General features: G+C 43.1%; 1 protein-coding gene across 5 annotated transcripts in view; it reads right to left on the bottom strand.

The window, feature by feature from the left end:
- SORCS1 (sortilin related VPS10 domain containing receptor 1) overlaps positions 1–17,239 on the bottom strand; it is a 425,391-nt gene that overhangs the window by 22,333 nt on the left and 385,819 nt on the right. For all 5 annotated transcript variants that reach the window (XM_064144430.1, XM_064144431.1, XM_064144428.1 and 2 more), the window contains 4 exons: positions 12,159–12,345; positions 5,790–5,923; positions 3,725–3,848; positions 2,681–2,793 (listed from right to left, as the gene is read on the bottom strand). In XM_064144430.1, coding sequence (XP_064000500.1) covers positions 2,681–2,793; positions 3,725–3,848; positions 5,790–5,923; positions 12,159–12,345 — 558 coding nt within the window. The remainder of the gene's footprint in view (positions 1–2,680; positions 2,794–3,724; positions 3,849–5,789; positions 5,924–12,158; positions 12,346–17,239) is intronic.

The raw sequence follows: 17,239 nt of genomic DNA, 5'->3' as shown, positions 1-17,239 counted from the left end.
GTAAAAAACTTCTTCCTAACATCTAGTTTAAATCTCTCCTCTTCCAGTTTAAACCCATTACTCCTCATCCTGTCATTACAGGTGCATTCCACAAACTAAGGAGGATGTTGTTGTTGTAGCTCTGTGGTTGTCAAAATCGTATTCATTTGCAATTCTTTTTCTTGTTGGCTGAAAATCTTAAGCAATCAGTTAAAACTCAAATCTCCCTTCAGCAAAAATTAGCCAGAACTCAGAAGAAAGCACCTCACAGGCATCACTACCAGGGTCGTCTCTGGTCAGGGGTTCCGGTTGTTACCGTGAAATCACAGAGTGACTGCAGAGCTATCCTCCAGAAAAGGAGCTAGCTTGGTCTTCAGGGAGTGTCAAAAGGAGAAACAGTTTGCTGAACCTTCCTGCATTGCCTCCTTATGTTGTGGCTTATCCAGCAAACACATTTAAATCTCAAGGTTTTGATTTAAACCTTAAACTTCCATGCGCTGAATATAGGAGTCACTTTTAAAGAAGAAATAGAAGTGCCCTCAAATATGAGGACAGACCACAGCAGCTGGATACAGCACAGAGATTTCCCTGCAGTCAGGACTTGCAGTGCTTTCAGACGTTAATTGGACCTAAACCTCATGAATTCTTCTCCCTGGTATTCATGAGCAAAGACTTGGAGCAGCTGCTCATTGATGGAAAGGATGGATGGAGGACAGGGAGTCAATGAAACTGATTACAGCTCACTACTACCTGAGCTCATTCTGCAGCTATCTCATGTGTGACTGCTGATAGTCTAGGGAATACCTTGTGGAGCTGTGAAAAGGGAACTCTTCCCTTCCACTACATGCCAAGGAGAGCCACATAGTTTTGTTCTTCTTGCCTTTTTCTTTCTTAATGGGGAATCAGAAAAATAAAACTTGTAGTGACAGAAAAGGTCCTGTACATTTTTTTCCAAGTATCCTGTGAAGCCAGAGCTTGAGTTACTTGTGCTTGCCCAATAGGCTGATCTAGGTTTTCAAGGACATGGCATGTTCTTGAACATGTATCCACTTAATAGGATGTCTTTGTTTTCAGATGTTGGGAGTACTTTTTTTTCTTTGGGTTTTTGGTTTTTTTTTGAGTGCAAGATTTTAGTTGATCCACTCAGTCCATTCTTGTCTTCTTCATCAAAAGTGGTTGACAGGACTCAGAAAAATCAACAGTGTGAGCAAATAATTATAATACAAAATAGAATAGCTGGTGGTAACATGAAATTATCCCTACTCAGAGAGATCACACTTTTGTTAGGGAATCACCATTTCTTAGGCAGAATTTTTGTCCAGGTCTAAGATACTTTGTAATAAGAATGTAATACTTTAATAAAAGTTCATAAAAATTCTATAGCACAGATGTAATTTCCTATTGAATTATTTAGTTATTCAACTCATTTTCATACAGTTTACTTAATAGCTGTAGAAATCTATTGGTTTTGTCTTAAATTTTTACATGAGCTTCCCACAAAGCTGAAGGTGAATTATTTAGCTACATAAAGAGGGATAATTGGCTATCAATGCTTTTTTTTTTTTTTTTTTTTGTACTCAAACAATGAAAAAATCCTCATTGTGTTTTCATTGCTCTGCTTTTGGAACATAGCCTTGGTACTGTACTTTTATAATTACACCCACACCCCTCTCTTTTTTTTTTTTTGTAGCTTGGTTTTATTTGTTTGGACTTCTTTGTAGTCTGAAAATTCATCTGGAAGATAAATGGACCTTTGAAAACTTGATACAGACATAAATAAGTCAGAAGAGCAAGCTCCAGAAAATTGTTCTTGCTTTTGCTTTCCTTTTCTCCACCTATCCTGTGAGGAAGTGGAAGAGAAACACCTCAGAGACAATCCAGGTGAGCCTGAATGCATTTGATTAGCACCAAGTGTCTTTCCAGCCTTTTTGCACAGATGATGCCACAAATGAACATATAAGCTTGCAAATAACATCTACAAGCCTTGTACCCTTTCAAAGTCTGAGTGTCTTTATTAAAATTAAAAAAGGATCAGAAACTGTTTCTAACACTTTTTCTGCTGAGCTGAGAACCTCCAGCTGATTCTTTTAACTTTTCTTTGTCTCTCTGTTCAAAGTCCAATTCTTCAGCCACACAAGAATATTTTAATGACATTCTGCTTCACAGTTAAAGAACAAACTTCAGAGCTTCTCCTCGGTGTTGACGAGAAAAATAGTATCCAATGCCTGACATATGAACCTCAGGCTATGTGAAAGACAAAGCACTTACTGTAGTGATCTTCTCTGTAGTAAAAATTGTTTTCTTTTGGGTCTCCTAAATTTCCTACAGCATGTATATAATTCCATTACAACAGCACTATTTTACACTGTTGTATAAGATCAGTAGTAAGGAAAAAGTAAGAACTGGTATGCAGCAGTAAAGTCATTTGCATAGCTATAGGCAGCTATAAGCCTATATGGCTTTTCTTTGAGAAATATTCCACACAATCCACTGTCATTGAGAAGAATAAATTGCAGGCTGATTCTCAGCATCAAAATGTTAGCTAGCTAAAATTAAGGATTCGGCCTTAAATACTAATTTACACTCTTTTTATAGGTGGTAGAAACAAAGAGACACCTTGAGAGAACAGCTGATCCAGCCAGTAATGTAAGCATACAGCAGATTTAGAACCATTGTAATGCAGATTATGCGTGTTGCTTACCTCCACCAGAGCTCTCTTAACTACTCTACTGATGTCCCTTCTCCACTCTGGGATATCTGGATTGTAGTCATCCAGGTTCGGGGAAAATGATAACCACAAGGACTGAAAGTGCTCTGCAGATACAAGGACATGGTGGTGAGTAAGGAAGGGCTGTGAAATGTCTTAGGGTCAAATGAGTGTGCAGAACCTAATGAAAGCTGCTACAGCTCGTGTTTGGCTTAGTCTGCAGGTAGTGCAGACTGTCAGAGAATCCAGCAGTGTGCCTGAGAGATTCACTGCCTGCGTGTCACAGAACTGGAAAAGGTGATCAGTCCTTGTCTCAGTGGATGAATAGCACTGGAAAGAAAGCTAAGCTGGGAATGTAAATGAAATGCTACCTTCATCTTGACTTCTGAAGTTGGCAAGTCCTTGAAAATCGCTGTGATTGTACTCCCATAAACATTCCCAAACACTTGGAATTTTAACTGGAAAGGCACAAGGATAAAGGTGGAGAGAGGACTCGCTTTAGAAAACATACTTAATCTCTGTTGCTGTTAACAGCGATGCCCACACTGATCACTATCCATGTGATTAGCACAAACAGCTACAACTGGGCTTGCCAGTGGTCCTTCTGCTCCATCTACACTGTGTACCTGTGTGCTCTAACTGTTTTCTGACACCCATGTACAATATCAAATCAGTGTAGGTTTCTGTGCACAACTGCAGCCCACAGCATTAACTTATCTTTTAAGCCAAGCTGCTTTTGCATGAGTTAAGAGGCCTCTACTGGCCAAAAAGGGGGAAAACCAGGTTGCAAAAGATCCTAACATTTTGGCAGTCATGTAGGGTCACCAAATAGTGATAGAGCAGATGTGGAGATCTATGGTCTGTAGTCATCTCAGTCTGGACTAATGTCAGTTGGCGGCCTTCAGAGATGTTATGCTGAACTAGTAACACTGGAACTGACCTTATAATCTCTTTCAAAGCACTCTGGAATGAAGACTTAATGTTGCTGCCAGCTAACCTGGTTAGAATCCTGTGTGAAATGAAGGGGGAAGAGCTCACCATACACAGCAATAGTCTTTGTATCCTGAAGAATGGTGTTTCCTGCTAAGACCTGAAGAGTGATGGTGTTCATCCCTTCCACAGAAAATGTAAATGTGATGCTCCCTTCCAATGTGACCAGTGGCTGTAAATATATCAGAAAAGTAGACATTAGGTTAATTTTGCTGGAAAGGAAAACAGAAAATGAGTTGGCTCTCTATCTTGTTGGGATAGCTTGGACAGTCAGTTCAAGCCAAGGGAACTTAAGATTTAGAAGGGATCTTGTGACATGTAAGCCAATTTTCTGGTCAGAATCTAGTAATCCAGATGGAGATGTCCTCCTGAAGTTCAAAGTGGGGTGTCTACAATTTCAAAAGCAGCTAAGTTTTAAGATTTCAGTATTTTCTTCCCATTTATCAGATTGGCTGTTCTGCATCCTGTGTTTCCTGTATCCATGTTTGTTGTACTCTCTGGAGAGGCCCAGATCCTAATGCAAGGGTCTGCAAGACTCACTGCTCAGGTGTCGTACTCCTTTCCTAGATTTAGCTGCAAGCAATGTGTCTATGGTGACTCAAGATGGTTGTGGTAACAGTACAATGCAAATTAATATTTCTCAGTTTTTCTCCGGTATTATCCTTAGACATGGAGACATTTTTGGGAAAGTGATATTTAGAGAAGATGCAGTTATCCTCAGCTTGCTTTGCTATCCAGTCTATCAATGAGTTGTGCTCCTGTCAGCAGCCTCTGCCCCAGCTTCTGGTTTTGCTTATTAACGAATTCTGAGGGACATCTTCAAAGCATCTGGTATTAACTCACACTCTCTTGCCATTGTAGTCTGTAGTAAAACTCTCACTTCAATGAGAACAGAGTTAGACCAGCTCTGATCAATTATGAGCTTAGCAGATCAGAGGGAAGGTTAAAAGGTGACAATCACAGCCTCTAAGTACCTCTAGGGGGAGATGATTTCTGATAGTACAGAGAGTTCTTTAATCTACACACAAAGGCATAACAAGATCCAGCAGCTTGAAACCGAAGCTAGATAATTTCAGGCTACAAACACAGTGCATGTGTTCAACACTCATGATAATTAGCTGTGGGGAAGCAGACTGGGGGGAGAGGGTATGAAATAGAAGCAGCGAGTTCTCCAACACCTGAGGGAAATTACGATACAAAATAACAAGAAGAAGTCAGGTTCTGCCTTAGTCACAAGACGTTAAAACAGAAGACACTGATGGAACCCTCCGACCTGCACCATACAGAAGATATAACAGCATTTAGTTGAAGGTCCCTCTTGGCTCTGCAAAATCCATGAGATCCTCTCCCCTCAGAAACTAATTAGGGTCCTTGGGTAACTCATCCATAAAGATATGCAAATGAACAGTTGTTACACCTGTGCAGATTTACCAGCACCGGAAGCAGAATGTGGTGCATGCTGTTCTTAGACCTAAGCAGAGCCAGGAGGCTGGGAGGTGTGCTAGGAACCATTTTATCCACTGGGACCACATGATAGTAAATTCTTGCACATGTGGTTTAGCACAGACTGTGGGGACTCAGGATTGGGCTCAGCAGGTTAAAGGGGAACCACAGAACTGATGGTAGTCTCTTCTCTGATTAGTCAACAGAGGAATGAGCTTTAAATCCTAGAGCTATGTAAAGTAGTTCCAGATACTAAACAGATTTCAGTTTGAAAAGCTACTGTCATTTTGTATTGGTTTCCTTTTGGTTTTGTTGTTGTTATCAAGGAAAGGAAGGTGGGAAAAAAGCACATTAGAAACTCTTCCAGACTTTGGTTCACTACTTCCACGTTGGATGTAAATGCAGGGAAAAAGCTATTGGCAATTTGCAGGAGATGGCAGTAAAACCTACAGCTAAGCTGCAGCAACAAACACAGAGCAGTTCCTACATTTCAGCATTGGTATGTCAAGCAACCACTGGCCTCTCAGTCTCTCATTTATAAATTTCTTGCATGTGTGACTGTTTAGAAGCATTCCCAGATCCCTCTTTCCCTCCCTCCCTCCCTCCCTCCCTCCTCAGTGAGAGAGCTTCTCCAGCAGTAGTTTGATCTCAGTCCATAGGGAATACAAACCTCTGTGTTGTTTCCAAACCACCAGACATAAGTAAGTGTTCCGGCTTGGCTTGGCCACAGCACTGCCGTGGCGTTGACCTCCTTGTTCTTTGTGGTGACGAATGGTAGAGATAAATGGACATGTTCCAAAGGGCCTGCAGAGACAGAAGCAGCAGGTGAGTCCTTCCTCTGTCTGAAATGCCAACCCAAAAGAGAACAGAACTGAGGGGATATTCATTGGTTTAGGGGAGAAAAGTCTTCCAGATCACTACAAGGCACGACAGTTAATGTTTTGGCTTGGTGCCACTTCTAGAGAGGTGAGCTTAAATCTGTTCCTCATAAAACAGAAGCTCTCTCTGTACCTGTGGCTGAAAAACATGAACTCTCTACTTCATGAATACTATGTACTCAGGGACTTCATCAAAAACTTAAAAAAGCACAGGCAGAGCCTCTAATGTGAATATAGCCTTCAATGTGAAGACATAAGAACATGCAGGGCAAATAGCTTCAGTGGACACGAAGCACCTCTGCTGATGCAAACCGCTACAATCTGGTGCATTTCGGCAGTGATGTATCTATTTATATCAGCTGAAACTCTGTCTGAAGGCAGTTATTCACCGAGCAGCTTCATTTTAATGTTGCTGTATACTCCCTGGGTTTCCTCAATAAACACTTACTTCTTTAGTACAAACAGAATATAATTCATTTGACAAAGAGACATTATGCCCAGGGTTACACATTTCCTGCTTTCTGGAGACAGGTAGGACTTGCTTGTTTTATCTTGTCCTAGAGATTATCTTTTAAATGTGTTCTGGCTGTTCTCTTAGAGAACAATGCAACTGTCCTGACAGTGAGAGAGAAAGAAAAAGAAGGAAACCCCGGGTGATGTGGGGACATAGGTTTCTTCACAGGATCACAGCATGTTAGGGGTTGGAAGGGACCCAAGGAGATCATTGAGTCCAACCCCCCCTGCCAGAGCAGGACAATACTATCTAATACAGATCACAGAGGAACACATCCAGACAGGCCTTGAAAGGCTCCAGAGAGGGAGACCCCACAACCTCTCTGGGAGCCTTTTCCAGTGCTCTGTGACCCTTACAGTAAAGAAGTTCTCCCTTGTGTAGAGGGAGAACCTTTTTGCTGCAACTTACACCCATTGCTCCTTGTCCTATCACAGGGAGCAAGTCAGAAATGAGAAGTGAGTTCTTAAATTAAGGTCATATCTGCATGTCCTGCATCTCCAGGTTCCCCAGTGGTTGCTTGCCTATATGGAACTAAGATACATTGCATTGGCTATATGAAGTTGAGACATACTGCTACAGCATTTTACATATTTTAGGAGGAGATTTTCCGGGACATATCCCACGTATGCACCATCACTTAGGGCCTCACTTTCCAACCTAAAGGAACACCACACATTTTAGAACAAGCATCCTGTACCCCTTTATAGTACAGAGAGATGAAAAAAAGAATTATCCCAAATCAGACCGTACACAAATTATGAAGGATAAACAAGGACCAATGTTCCTGACTTACTACTGAAATTCAGCTCTTTCTCTGGGCTGTAAAAGAGCTGTTGTTTAGCTTAAGCAGCCCAATTAAGAGTTACCCATGATCAGACTAATCAAAGCCTGCTACAGACAAGACCGTGGCTATTTCCCCCCTTACACTCAGCAGCCAATACTCTTCTTGGAAATTCACAATGAAGCCAGGGTTTAACCCTTATGATTTTAATGGTGTTCACCCAGGCAGACACATTTCTTTGACTGGGTTGCACATGCTTTCAGAAAAACCCTGGGATCTGAAAGCCAGCAGCTTCTCAGCCTAAACGTTCCACAGTGCTGGTATTCTTTGGGGTGATTGCTAAACGGCCGATGTCAGCATAACCCTCTAAAGGAGGATGTGGTGACGCACTGGGTGTGGTGACAGCAGTGACAATGGAGCCCATGTGCAGTCTAACACACTCCAACGTAACATAGCTGCTCTGAATACATCTCAAATGATGCTGCGCTGCAGAGAGTGCCCAGCACCTCCCCGGACCTACACCCTGTGCTGGCTAGGAAAGAAGATGGAAGAACACAGCTCCAGGAAGTCACCTCTGCCTGTATATATTTCTGTGCACATAGCTGATGGGTCAAAGTGGCTGCAATGCTGAACTGTTATCTGGCCAGCAGATGGGGATAGCTCACTCCGCATAGGTCCTTAGCTTTGGTAGGAGACAAGAAAATTCGTTTCTAAGTTTACAGGATCACAGGATGTCAGGGATTGCAAAGGAGCCAAGGAGATCATGGAGTCCAACCCCCCTGCCAGAGCAGGATCACACAATCTAGCACATATCACAGAGGAACGCATCCAGATGGGCCTTGAAAGTCTCCAGAGAAGGAGACTCCACAACCTCTCTGGGCAGCCTGTTCCAGTGCTCCGTGACCCTTACAGTAAAGAAGTTCCCCCTTGTGTTGAGGTGGAACCTTCTGTGCTGCAATTTACACCCATTGCTCCTTTTCCTATCACAGGGAGCAAGTGAGAAGAGCCTGTCCCTCCGCTCCTGACCCCCAGCCCTCAGATATTTATAAGCATTTATTAATAAAATCCTCTCTCAGTCTTCTCCAGACTAAAAAGCCCCAGGTCCCTCAGCCTTTCCTTATTGGGCAGTGCTCCAGTCCCCTAATCATCCTCGAAGCCCTCCCTTGGACCCTTGCCAGCAGATCCCTGTCCCTCTTAAACTTGGAAGCCCAAAATGTAACACAGTACTCAAGATACTGGGGGGGGGGGGGGGGGGGAAGGAAAACTCCTCTACTCTGCACTGGTGAGGAGAGTTTCATGCAGGGCCTTGAAGACTACAGACCTTCACCTGACCCAGGATAAAGCCCTGTACAGGTTGCAGACAACAGAAATGGAGAAGCTTCTCAAAAGGCTTGCTTGGGCAAGTGATGTTATTCTGAAGCAGTGAGGCAAATATATAACTAACTTTCCAGGGAAAAAATTGACCTGCCAGGACAGTTCAGAGACAGCCTGTAGAATAGAGAAACAGTTTACAAACAATTTAGTGTCCATTCATCCCCAAATGCTCCTGCCTCACAATCCTGAATCCCTGGATCAACTGCAGCAAAGGCAAGACTACTGTGTGCTGGCCCAATGGCTGCAGCAGGATGAGAAGAACACAGGATAAAGGCTTTGCTCTTAACCTTTTCATCACAAGCACTGTGGTTCAGCACCTACAGCTCTCCCTTTCCTCAGCAAGGATGCTGGCCATAAGTAGGGAAGAGTGTTGAAAGGACCAGTCAAGAATCACAGAAACACTCCAGTTGGAAAAGACCCTCAGGATCACTGAGTCCAACCAAAAATCCTACTTTACAAGGTGCACTCTAAACAAAATCCCCAAGCATCACATCCAAATGACTTTTAAACACATCCAGGGTTGGTGACTCAACCACCTCCCTGAGCAGCCCATCCCAATGCCTGACCACTCTTGATGGAAAATGTTTTTTCTAATATCCAGTCTAAACCTACCCAGTCACAGCTTGAGGCCACTCCCTCTTCTGTCACTATTTACTTGTGAGAAGAGACCAGCAGCAACATCTCCACAATATCCTTTTGGGTAGCTGTAGACAGCAATGAGGTCTTCCCTCAGCCTCCTCTTTTTCAAACTAAACAGCCCCAGCTCCTTCAGATGCTTCTCATAAGATTTATCCTCCAGGCCCTTCCTCATCTTCATTGCTCTCCTCTACATTCTCTCCAGCACCTCCACATCCCTCTTGCATTGAGGTGCCCAGAACTGACCACAGTACTCAAGGTGTGGCCTCACCAGAGCAGAGTACAAGGGGACAATGACCTCCCTACACCTGCTGGACACAGCATTTCTAATCCAAGCCAGGATGCCATTGGCTTTCTTTGCCACCTGGGCACACTGCTTGCACATATTCAGTTGTTTGCTGATTAGAACCACTCCTCTCAGGCCCCTTTCTGGTAGACAGCTTTCCAGCCACTTCCCCAAGGCAGGCTGTGCACACTGAAGTAGTAACCCTGTAACAATGGGTCACTCAGTATTCCTTCCTAAAACTCTCTGGATCTTTAGGCTGCACCCTGCATTTCTGTGAATCTTAGCAGTCCACTCTGTGTGTGTGTCTATTGAAAGGACAGAGATTTTTAGAAGCAGAATATTCATCAGAGCAATGCTAGCATTGAAATACCATGCAAAAGCTTCAATTCTGATCTGGGTGTTAGGCTCTGGGTTGACTGGATTTATGGCATATCTGTGTCCTCAGCAAACTGACTGCTAGTCTGAATGGTGCTATGCTTGCTCTGCAACCTCTTCTGAAGTCTCTGATTTTCATCATGGAGAGAAAGGTGAGACATATCCCTTAGAGCTGACACTTCTCCAGGCAGTGAAGCATGTATAATCTTAGCCTAGCAGCAGAGACCAGGCAGTATGTAAATTCTATGCTAGCATTGCTTACGCCAACCACAGATGCATACACTCTGAGCTGCGAAGTCACACAGACAGGCCTGAATATTATTTATCCAAAATAATCAAAATGGTTCTAATGCCTTCAATGTCTCACGAAAATGGCTTAAACCATCTATAAACCAGAAAGTCACAATAAGTGAGAGTGAAGGACACCTTCTTTCCTTTTGTGGTTGCTGCATAAAAAAGCAGTTGTTGCTTCATGTGGTTGCCAGTACTTTGCAGATCGGCTGAGTGTGTGCAGTGGTCCCTGTGGAATCATCTCTTGTCAAACAGTGAACAATTACAAACCCTGCTTGCAAGAGGCTGTCAGAACTTCCTTTGAAATATCAACCACCAAAACACTTTTCTATTTGTTTCCAATGACCTTTACAGAGCGAAAAAAGAAACAACAAAGCACAGCTCCTGTTAAGCTGACTTTCATAATCAGCAGCAGTGGGAGGGGGATTTCTGCATTCAGAGAGCACAGCTACTCTTGTGATAATTACCCAAGCACATGCAGGGAGGCAAACCAGAATATGACTCCAGAACTGAAGAAATTGAACAAAAGAATATATATTTCTCTTCTGAGCAGAAACCCTTTTCTCTAGCCAGCTTAGGAGAACATTTAAATAGCTAAAATAAAACAACAACCAAGAAACACCAACCAAACAAGAAGCATCTGTAGCCGTCTAAAAGCTGAGAATTCACCAGTGCCTTAGCACAGAAGTGATACAGGCTGAGTGCTGAACCAAAATCCTAAGCTTTACAACAAGCTAATTTACAAATGCAGTTTTTTGAAGGTATTATGTGTTTTTCAACAGTGCTGAGCTGATGGATGATGCGACATAAAGGTCTGTCACAGACCATGACATATAAATCAAGTTAGGGAATCATGAATGGTGCACTATCACCACAAACCAAAGATCTTTTCAAAGGGAAGTACTGAGGGAGATATTTGCTACTATATCTCCAGTGCTCCCACAACTGTACCTCCCACTGCTCCCATCTGTTGATATGAAGGTGCATCATTAAAGAACTGCCCACTTCCCCTGAAGAGGCAGCTGCTTTCATGCTGTATGAAGTAACTTCAAAACTAGAATTAAAGTATATAGATTGTGTTAATTTATCTAGGCAATATGTGGAGTTCAACTGATTGAGGGTAAGTGGCATTTCTGTAACCCTAACTTTAAATTTTGAAATTTCCTGCTTTTTTTTTTTTTCCCAGTAAATCTGGCACAGAGGCACACAGTTGAAAACATAAACAACTGACAACAAAATCCCCACTGCATGAAGAAAACAACAGCCCCAAACGAAATCCATTAGGGATGTTAGAATATTTCAATAACAGGTTGACCCTTCAGGTTCATAACCATATGCTAGAATAAATCTGAAAGAACACATTGCTGGTTTTATGAAAGGACTTGAGATACTTTGCAGTTGTGTATCAGAGAGAGACGAAGAATAAGAAGGTTAAAAAGAGCAGTAAAAGAGCAATGCGAAGATAATATTTTTATAGTAACACTCTTTTAACACCAAGATTATGGTTCCTATGACAACAGAACTGGTTTCTATCACAGAGGTGACTGCATTTCATTAGAGGGGCAAACATGCACAAAGTGAAAGACAGGGCCTTTAAAAGTGATTAAAGACCCTGGATGTCCTTGTTTTTCTGTAAGTGTAAACACACTAATGAGATGAAGATGCATGTCAGAAAGGGCTGGACACTCTGTTGAGGCATTCCAAATTACTCAAAATTAGAGGTGGGGTATGGTTTAAAAAGCTAATGTAAGCTACTGTCTCTGCCTCCTCTCTCATTCTGGAGTCCTCTGATAAATGACAGACAAACGTCACACCCCCTCATTCCGTTCCAAGCTGCAAAGCCTCAAATGTCACCCCTAAGGACAAGCATGATAGAAGCTAACAAGGAGCATGAACATACATACACGTTACGTGCAGGTAGAGGACAGCGGTGTCAGAACCCAGGCTGTTTTCCACCAGCACAGCCACTCGAAATATGCCCACATTTTGGTAGATGTGCTTGATGCCATCCTCTGTGGAGCTGAGATTGGCGTACGACACAGCAATGCCATCCCCAAAATCCACCTGAATGAGCGATCTCTGCAGGTCTCCCTGTGATGACAGAAAAGGGAAAGGGTTTGAACACTCTGCTTTACTTTGGAGAGACTGGATCAGCAGGGTGACCTAGACCAACCAGAAGATAGTCACAAGGTCTGACATTAACCAGAGGAAAGGTGGTCACTTCATCAACTTGCTCAGTAGTCAGCGAACAGAAAGTGGCCCCCTCCCGAGGCTCACTCAGCTGCACTGTTAAGGAGGTGTCTTCCAAGGTGTGTACTGTAGCCCTGCCTTCCTAATCATCAGGAGAAACAGGGCATCTTCTGGAAAACATTTTGTCTTCTTCCCATAGATTTCCTCCTAGTGAAGAGCAGGGTTAAAGAGTGGAATGGTGCTCATCTCAGCAAGCACTCAGGACATGGGTAGCTCTTGAGATTACCTCAAGCACCTTTGAAAACATCCACAATGTGGCCTTTTGCATTTAAAACCATAAAAAGCAGAAGGATAAAACTGAGAAGTCCAACTGTATCAAAGCAATGAGGTGTCAAAAGAACTGCTTCAGCCTTACATAACGACAGCTTACAGCAGCTTATGACTTGCTCAGTGGCCTGATTTAAATGAGCTGGATTTGTATTTCTTTCAGAGCAGCTACCAACATTACCGGCACTAAGAGGGACCCTCTGTGCCTGCCTCAGAAGGGAAGGGCTAATGATTTGACAGAGCTGATTAAACTCTTACTGCCCAGAGATAATTCCAGAAAAGAAGGTTTGTGATGTAATTCAGACTGCCACTTTGTGACATGAGTCTCTCGGGCTGCTAATCTAACACGTTTCAGAAGGGTTTAAGCAAATTACAATAAATAAGTAAATAAATAAATAGTCACAGATGAGACACAAACCAATAGACACACCAATGCCACCACAAAACAAGAGCCAAGGATATCAAGGATCTATATTCTCAATGACAACACAGAGATCCACTGATGTGAAACAATTCTGAAACAGGTTCTAACCTTACACTCCTGAAAGTGAATTCCAGTCTGGGGCATCACACACTCTGTGTAGATTGCCCAGCTGCCCTCAAAAGAGGAGAATGAAGCAATTTCCTTACACTGATTTACAAGGAAAAAGCAATTTTTTTCTGTTTTCTTTGCCAGTGTGTGTGAAAGACAAGCATACAAAAAAATGCCCATATAACCTATGCCACATGTACTAGAAACACCTGTACAATTTGCCTTCATAAGCCAGAATTCTGCCTGTGCTAAGGGCACTTTCTGACAGCAGAATAATTACACAGCCCACACTGACCTGTGCAACAAGGATCCATAGATCCTCTCTTTCAGGTAAGATGCAGTACCTTGTCCTAACTTTAGGCATTCTTGCTCCTTCTGAAGTCCCCCCTCAGAGGCTCTGCATATTCATGCTTGCTGCCTGTTGCCATGGAGCAGCTCACGCTGCAGCCTGGTGTGCTGAAGCAGCTGCCACTATCTGGAAGAATGCTGGTAAATTAATAGCTGAAGGCAGTTCATAAAGTTGGCTGAAAGAACATTTAATTTACTTTAGTTTGTTGGTTTTGGGATGTGTTTTTTATAGTGTTTTCCTTTTCCTTTGAAAGAAGAACAATCTTCTGGATGCCCAACTGGAATGAAAGGTGCCTATATAAATGGCTGGCATCAGGCAGATTGCCCTATCAGAAAGGGAAATATGTGTGTGTGACTATGAGAGGAAATCATAACATAAGCTTTAATTTCCTCTTGTTGTCTCAGTCTGTTTGTAACCTGTGAAAGGAGACTTAATGGAGACCTACCTGAAAGGAAAGCAGGAGGAGCAGAGCCATACCTAGGGATAGCTAGAGATATATTTTCCCAGATGCTGTTGTTTTACAGGCTGAAGTTGTAGTCATTACACTGCCTAGGCACTCTGCTGGGAGCTCCCTTACTTCCAAATAGATGAGACAAAATAAACTGTATTCCCCTCTTCTGGAGGATCCAGACAGGAGGTGTACCAGGGGAAAGACATCTCTTGACAAAGGCGTGTGCCTAGGGATTCCTACGGATATCTCATGCCATTTCCCTCCTGGTCTCTTGAAGGTAAAGGCAGGAGTTCCCTGTTCTCCTCTTGAGAAAATCAGTGAGGGCAAATTACCCTTAAGGTGCTGAGACCTTAACAAGAAGGACAACCTGAATCTCTTTTTAGAAACAAAAAGAAGGATCTTGCATGTCAACTCAGCTCCAGGTTGCCCTTGGGTAGTTCTTAACTAAGTTTCTCTTAGTAATTAACTTGGTAACATCTGGAATTTTCAATGACATATTGTTAAACCCAAGGCACTTGAGCAACACAGAGGCTTCCACTTAGCAAAAGTCTTAGCAAATTCTCCTCTGGACACTTTACTAGAAGTTTAAGCACCTGCTTATGGACTCATAGAATGGTTTGGGTTGCAAGGGACCTCCAAAGGTAATCTAGACAAACCTGCTTGCAGTGCCCAGGGACATCCTACACTAGATCAGATTGTTCAGAGCCTTGTTGAGGCACACCTTAATTATCTCCAGGGATGGGCCCTCAACTACCCTCCTAGGCAAGCTGCTCCAGTGGTCCACCATCCTCATTGTCAAGAACTTGTCCCTGACATCAAATCTAAATCTACTCTTCTCCAATTTCAAACCATTTCCCCTCATCCTATTGCTGCAGGCCTTTGTAAACAGTGCCTCTGCAGCCTTCTTGTAGCCCTCTTCAGGTACTGGAACACCTCTATTTGGTCTCCTTGGAGTCTTCCCTTCTCCCAGCTGAACAAGCCCAGGTTCCTCAGCCTGTCCTCTTAGGAGAAGTGTTCCAGCCCCTTGATCATTTTCATGGCCCTCCTCTGGACCTGCCCCATCAGGTCCATGTCTCTCTTGTTTGAGGGCTGCAGAGCTAAATGCAGTATTCTAGGTGAGGTCTCACCAGAGCAGAGCAAAGTGGCAGAATCACCTCTCCATCTGCTGGCCACACTTCTTTTGATACAGCCTAAGATGTGATTTGCCTTTTGGGCTGCAAGTGCACAGTGTTAGCTTATGTCCAACTTCTCATCCACCAGCACTCCCAAGCCCTTTTCTGGGGAGATGTTCTCAATGTCATTATCCCCCAGGCTGTATTGATATCTAGGATTGCCCTGACCTAGGAGCAGGACCTTACATTTTGCCTTATTGAACTTCTTGAGATTCTTCTCAGTCCACCTCTCCAGCTGTCCAAGTCTTGCATCTGGGAAAGAACAACCTCATGTACCAGTACAGGGTGGAGATTGATCTGATGGCAATCAGCTCTGGGGAAGCAGATCTGGTAGTCCTGGTGGAATGTGCCCTTGTGGCCAAGAAGACTGATGCCACTCTGGGGCATATTAGAAGGGCCAGTAGGTCAAGAGAGGTTCTCCTCCCTCTCTACTCTGACCTGGTGAGGCCTCATCTGGAATATTGTGCCCAGTTCTGGGCTCCTCAGTTCAAGAAGGACCTCAGGGAACTGCTTGAAAGAGTCCAGTGCAGAGCCACAAATATTATTGAGTGGAACATCTTCCTTATGAGGAAAGGCTGAGGAAGCTGAGTCTCTAGTTTGGAGGTGCCTCAGGGATGGGGCATCTGCCATCTCTCTGGGCACCTGGGTCAGTGTCTCACCATCCTTAGCGTAAAACGTTTCTCCTGTAGATTTGGTCTATCTAGGTATCTTCAGATGTAGATATCTAAGTATATCATTCAAGCCACCCATAAGCACAAAGCAAAAGAAGATTTGCCATTGAATTTTTAACCCAGATGCTGATTTGGGTTACACTGGTGAAAATCTGGAATAGCTCAGATCATCTCCCAAAATCTGTAAAGTCTACACACACATCCCAGAGCAGCTGGCTAGATCCTGCTCAGTAGAGATGCTTTCCCAATTACTCTAGGTACATCATCATGAGAGTCTTATTCATCTTTTCTTATTCTGTCTTTCAACAGTAAACCTATGCTGCTGGGACAAAAGCTATTCATACGGTTGAAACTGCACCACTGCAGTGACCCTGCTGGCTTTATTACCTCTGAGTGTATTTGAGGTCAGGCAGGTGAAGTCTATTTCAGGCCAAGGTATATTCCTCTATATATTTGAGGCAGCAGAGATGAAAAGGGTGGCAGCGGTTTAGAACAGTCCTATTTCTGCAAGTGCCAAAGTTTGTGCTCTAATGAATGGTTTTCCTCTTCTCTTCATTTTGTCCAAAGCCAAGAAGCCTGTGGTGCTTTCAGGTGCTGCCAGGCAAGGAAGCCATTTCTGTGGCATGGAAGATTTAGATTTCAACTTTTCTTCCAAATTCCTTAGGGACAAAAGATGCTGACAGAGACATCCGAAAATCTAATTAGAGAAGAGCTTCAGTTGCTGTTCTCTCAGTCTTTTTCATTTGTCTTGGCCTTTCCTGTTTTGTTCTAAAACTCTTTGAACTGGAAATACATTTTCCATTCAGTAAGACTCAGGCTATAACATTTCTCTGAAAATGCCACATTCTGAAAAGCTGACATTTAAAGTTTTAGCTTAGAAAGAGAGAGGGGAAAAAAGGCAGGAAAACAAAGAGACTGTGTTTTGACTTGTTCTGTTTTTTTATCTGAGCACAGACAGAATAAGACAGGAAGAGAAAGCAGAACCAAAATCCAAACATTTGCTATACAGCCCACCCCTGATCTACATCAGCCAGTCTGTCTAAGACAGCTTTCCAGAGCCACTTGCAAGTGGCTGTTTTACCAAGACAAGTTTTGTTTTGCAACAATTTGATGCATATACATATATCTTGCAATAACTTCCCCTGTTGCTTCTTCCAGCTTCATGTCATTTTGACAAGCCAAATATTGCATGATAGGGCTTTTCTCAAGCTTTTATCTCAATTAAGCCACACAAAACTCCCTGCATTAGCTCCACAGCCACAGCAAAGCACTCAGATACAAGCAGTACTGAGA

Source organism: Pogoniulus pusillus, chromosome 6 (assembly GCF_015220805.1).
Source record: "Pogoniulus pusillus isolate bPogPus1 chromosome 6, bPogPus1.pri, whole genome shotgun sequence".
Classification (NCBI taxonomy): Eukaryota; Metazoa; Chordata; class Aves; order Piciformes; family Lybiidae; genus Pogoniulus; species Pogoniulus pusillus.
Note: the sequence above shows the minus strand (reverse complement) of the source record. Positions and strands in the feature narration are given on the sequence as shown.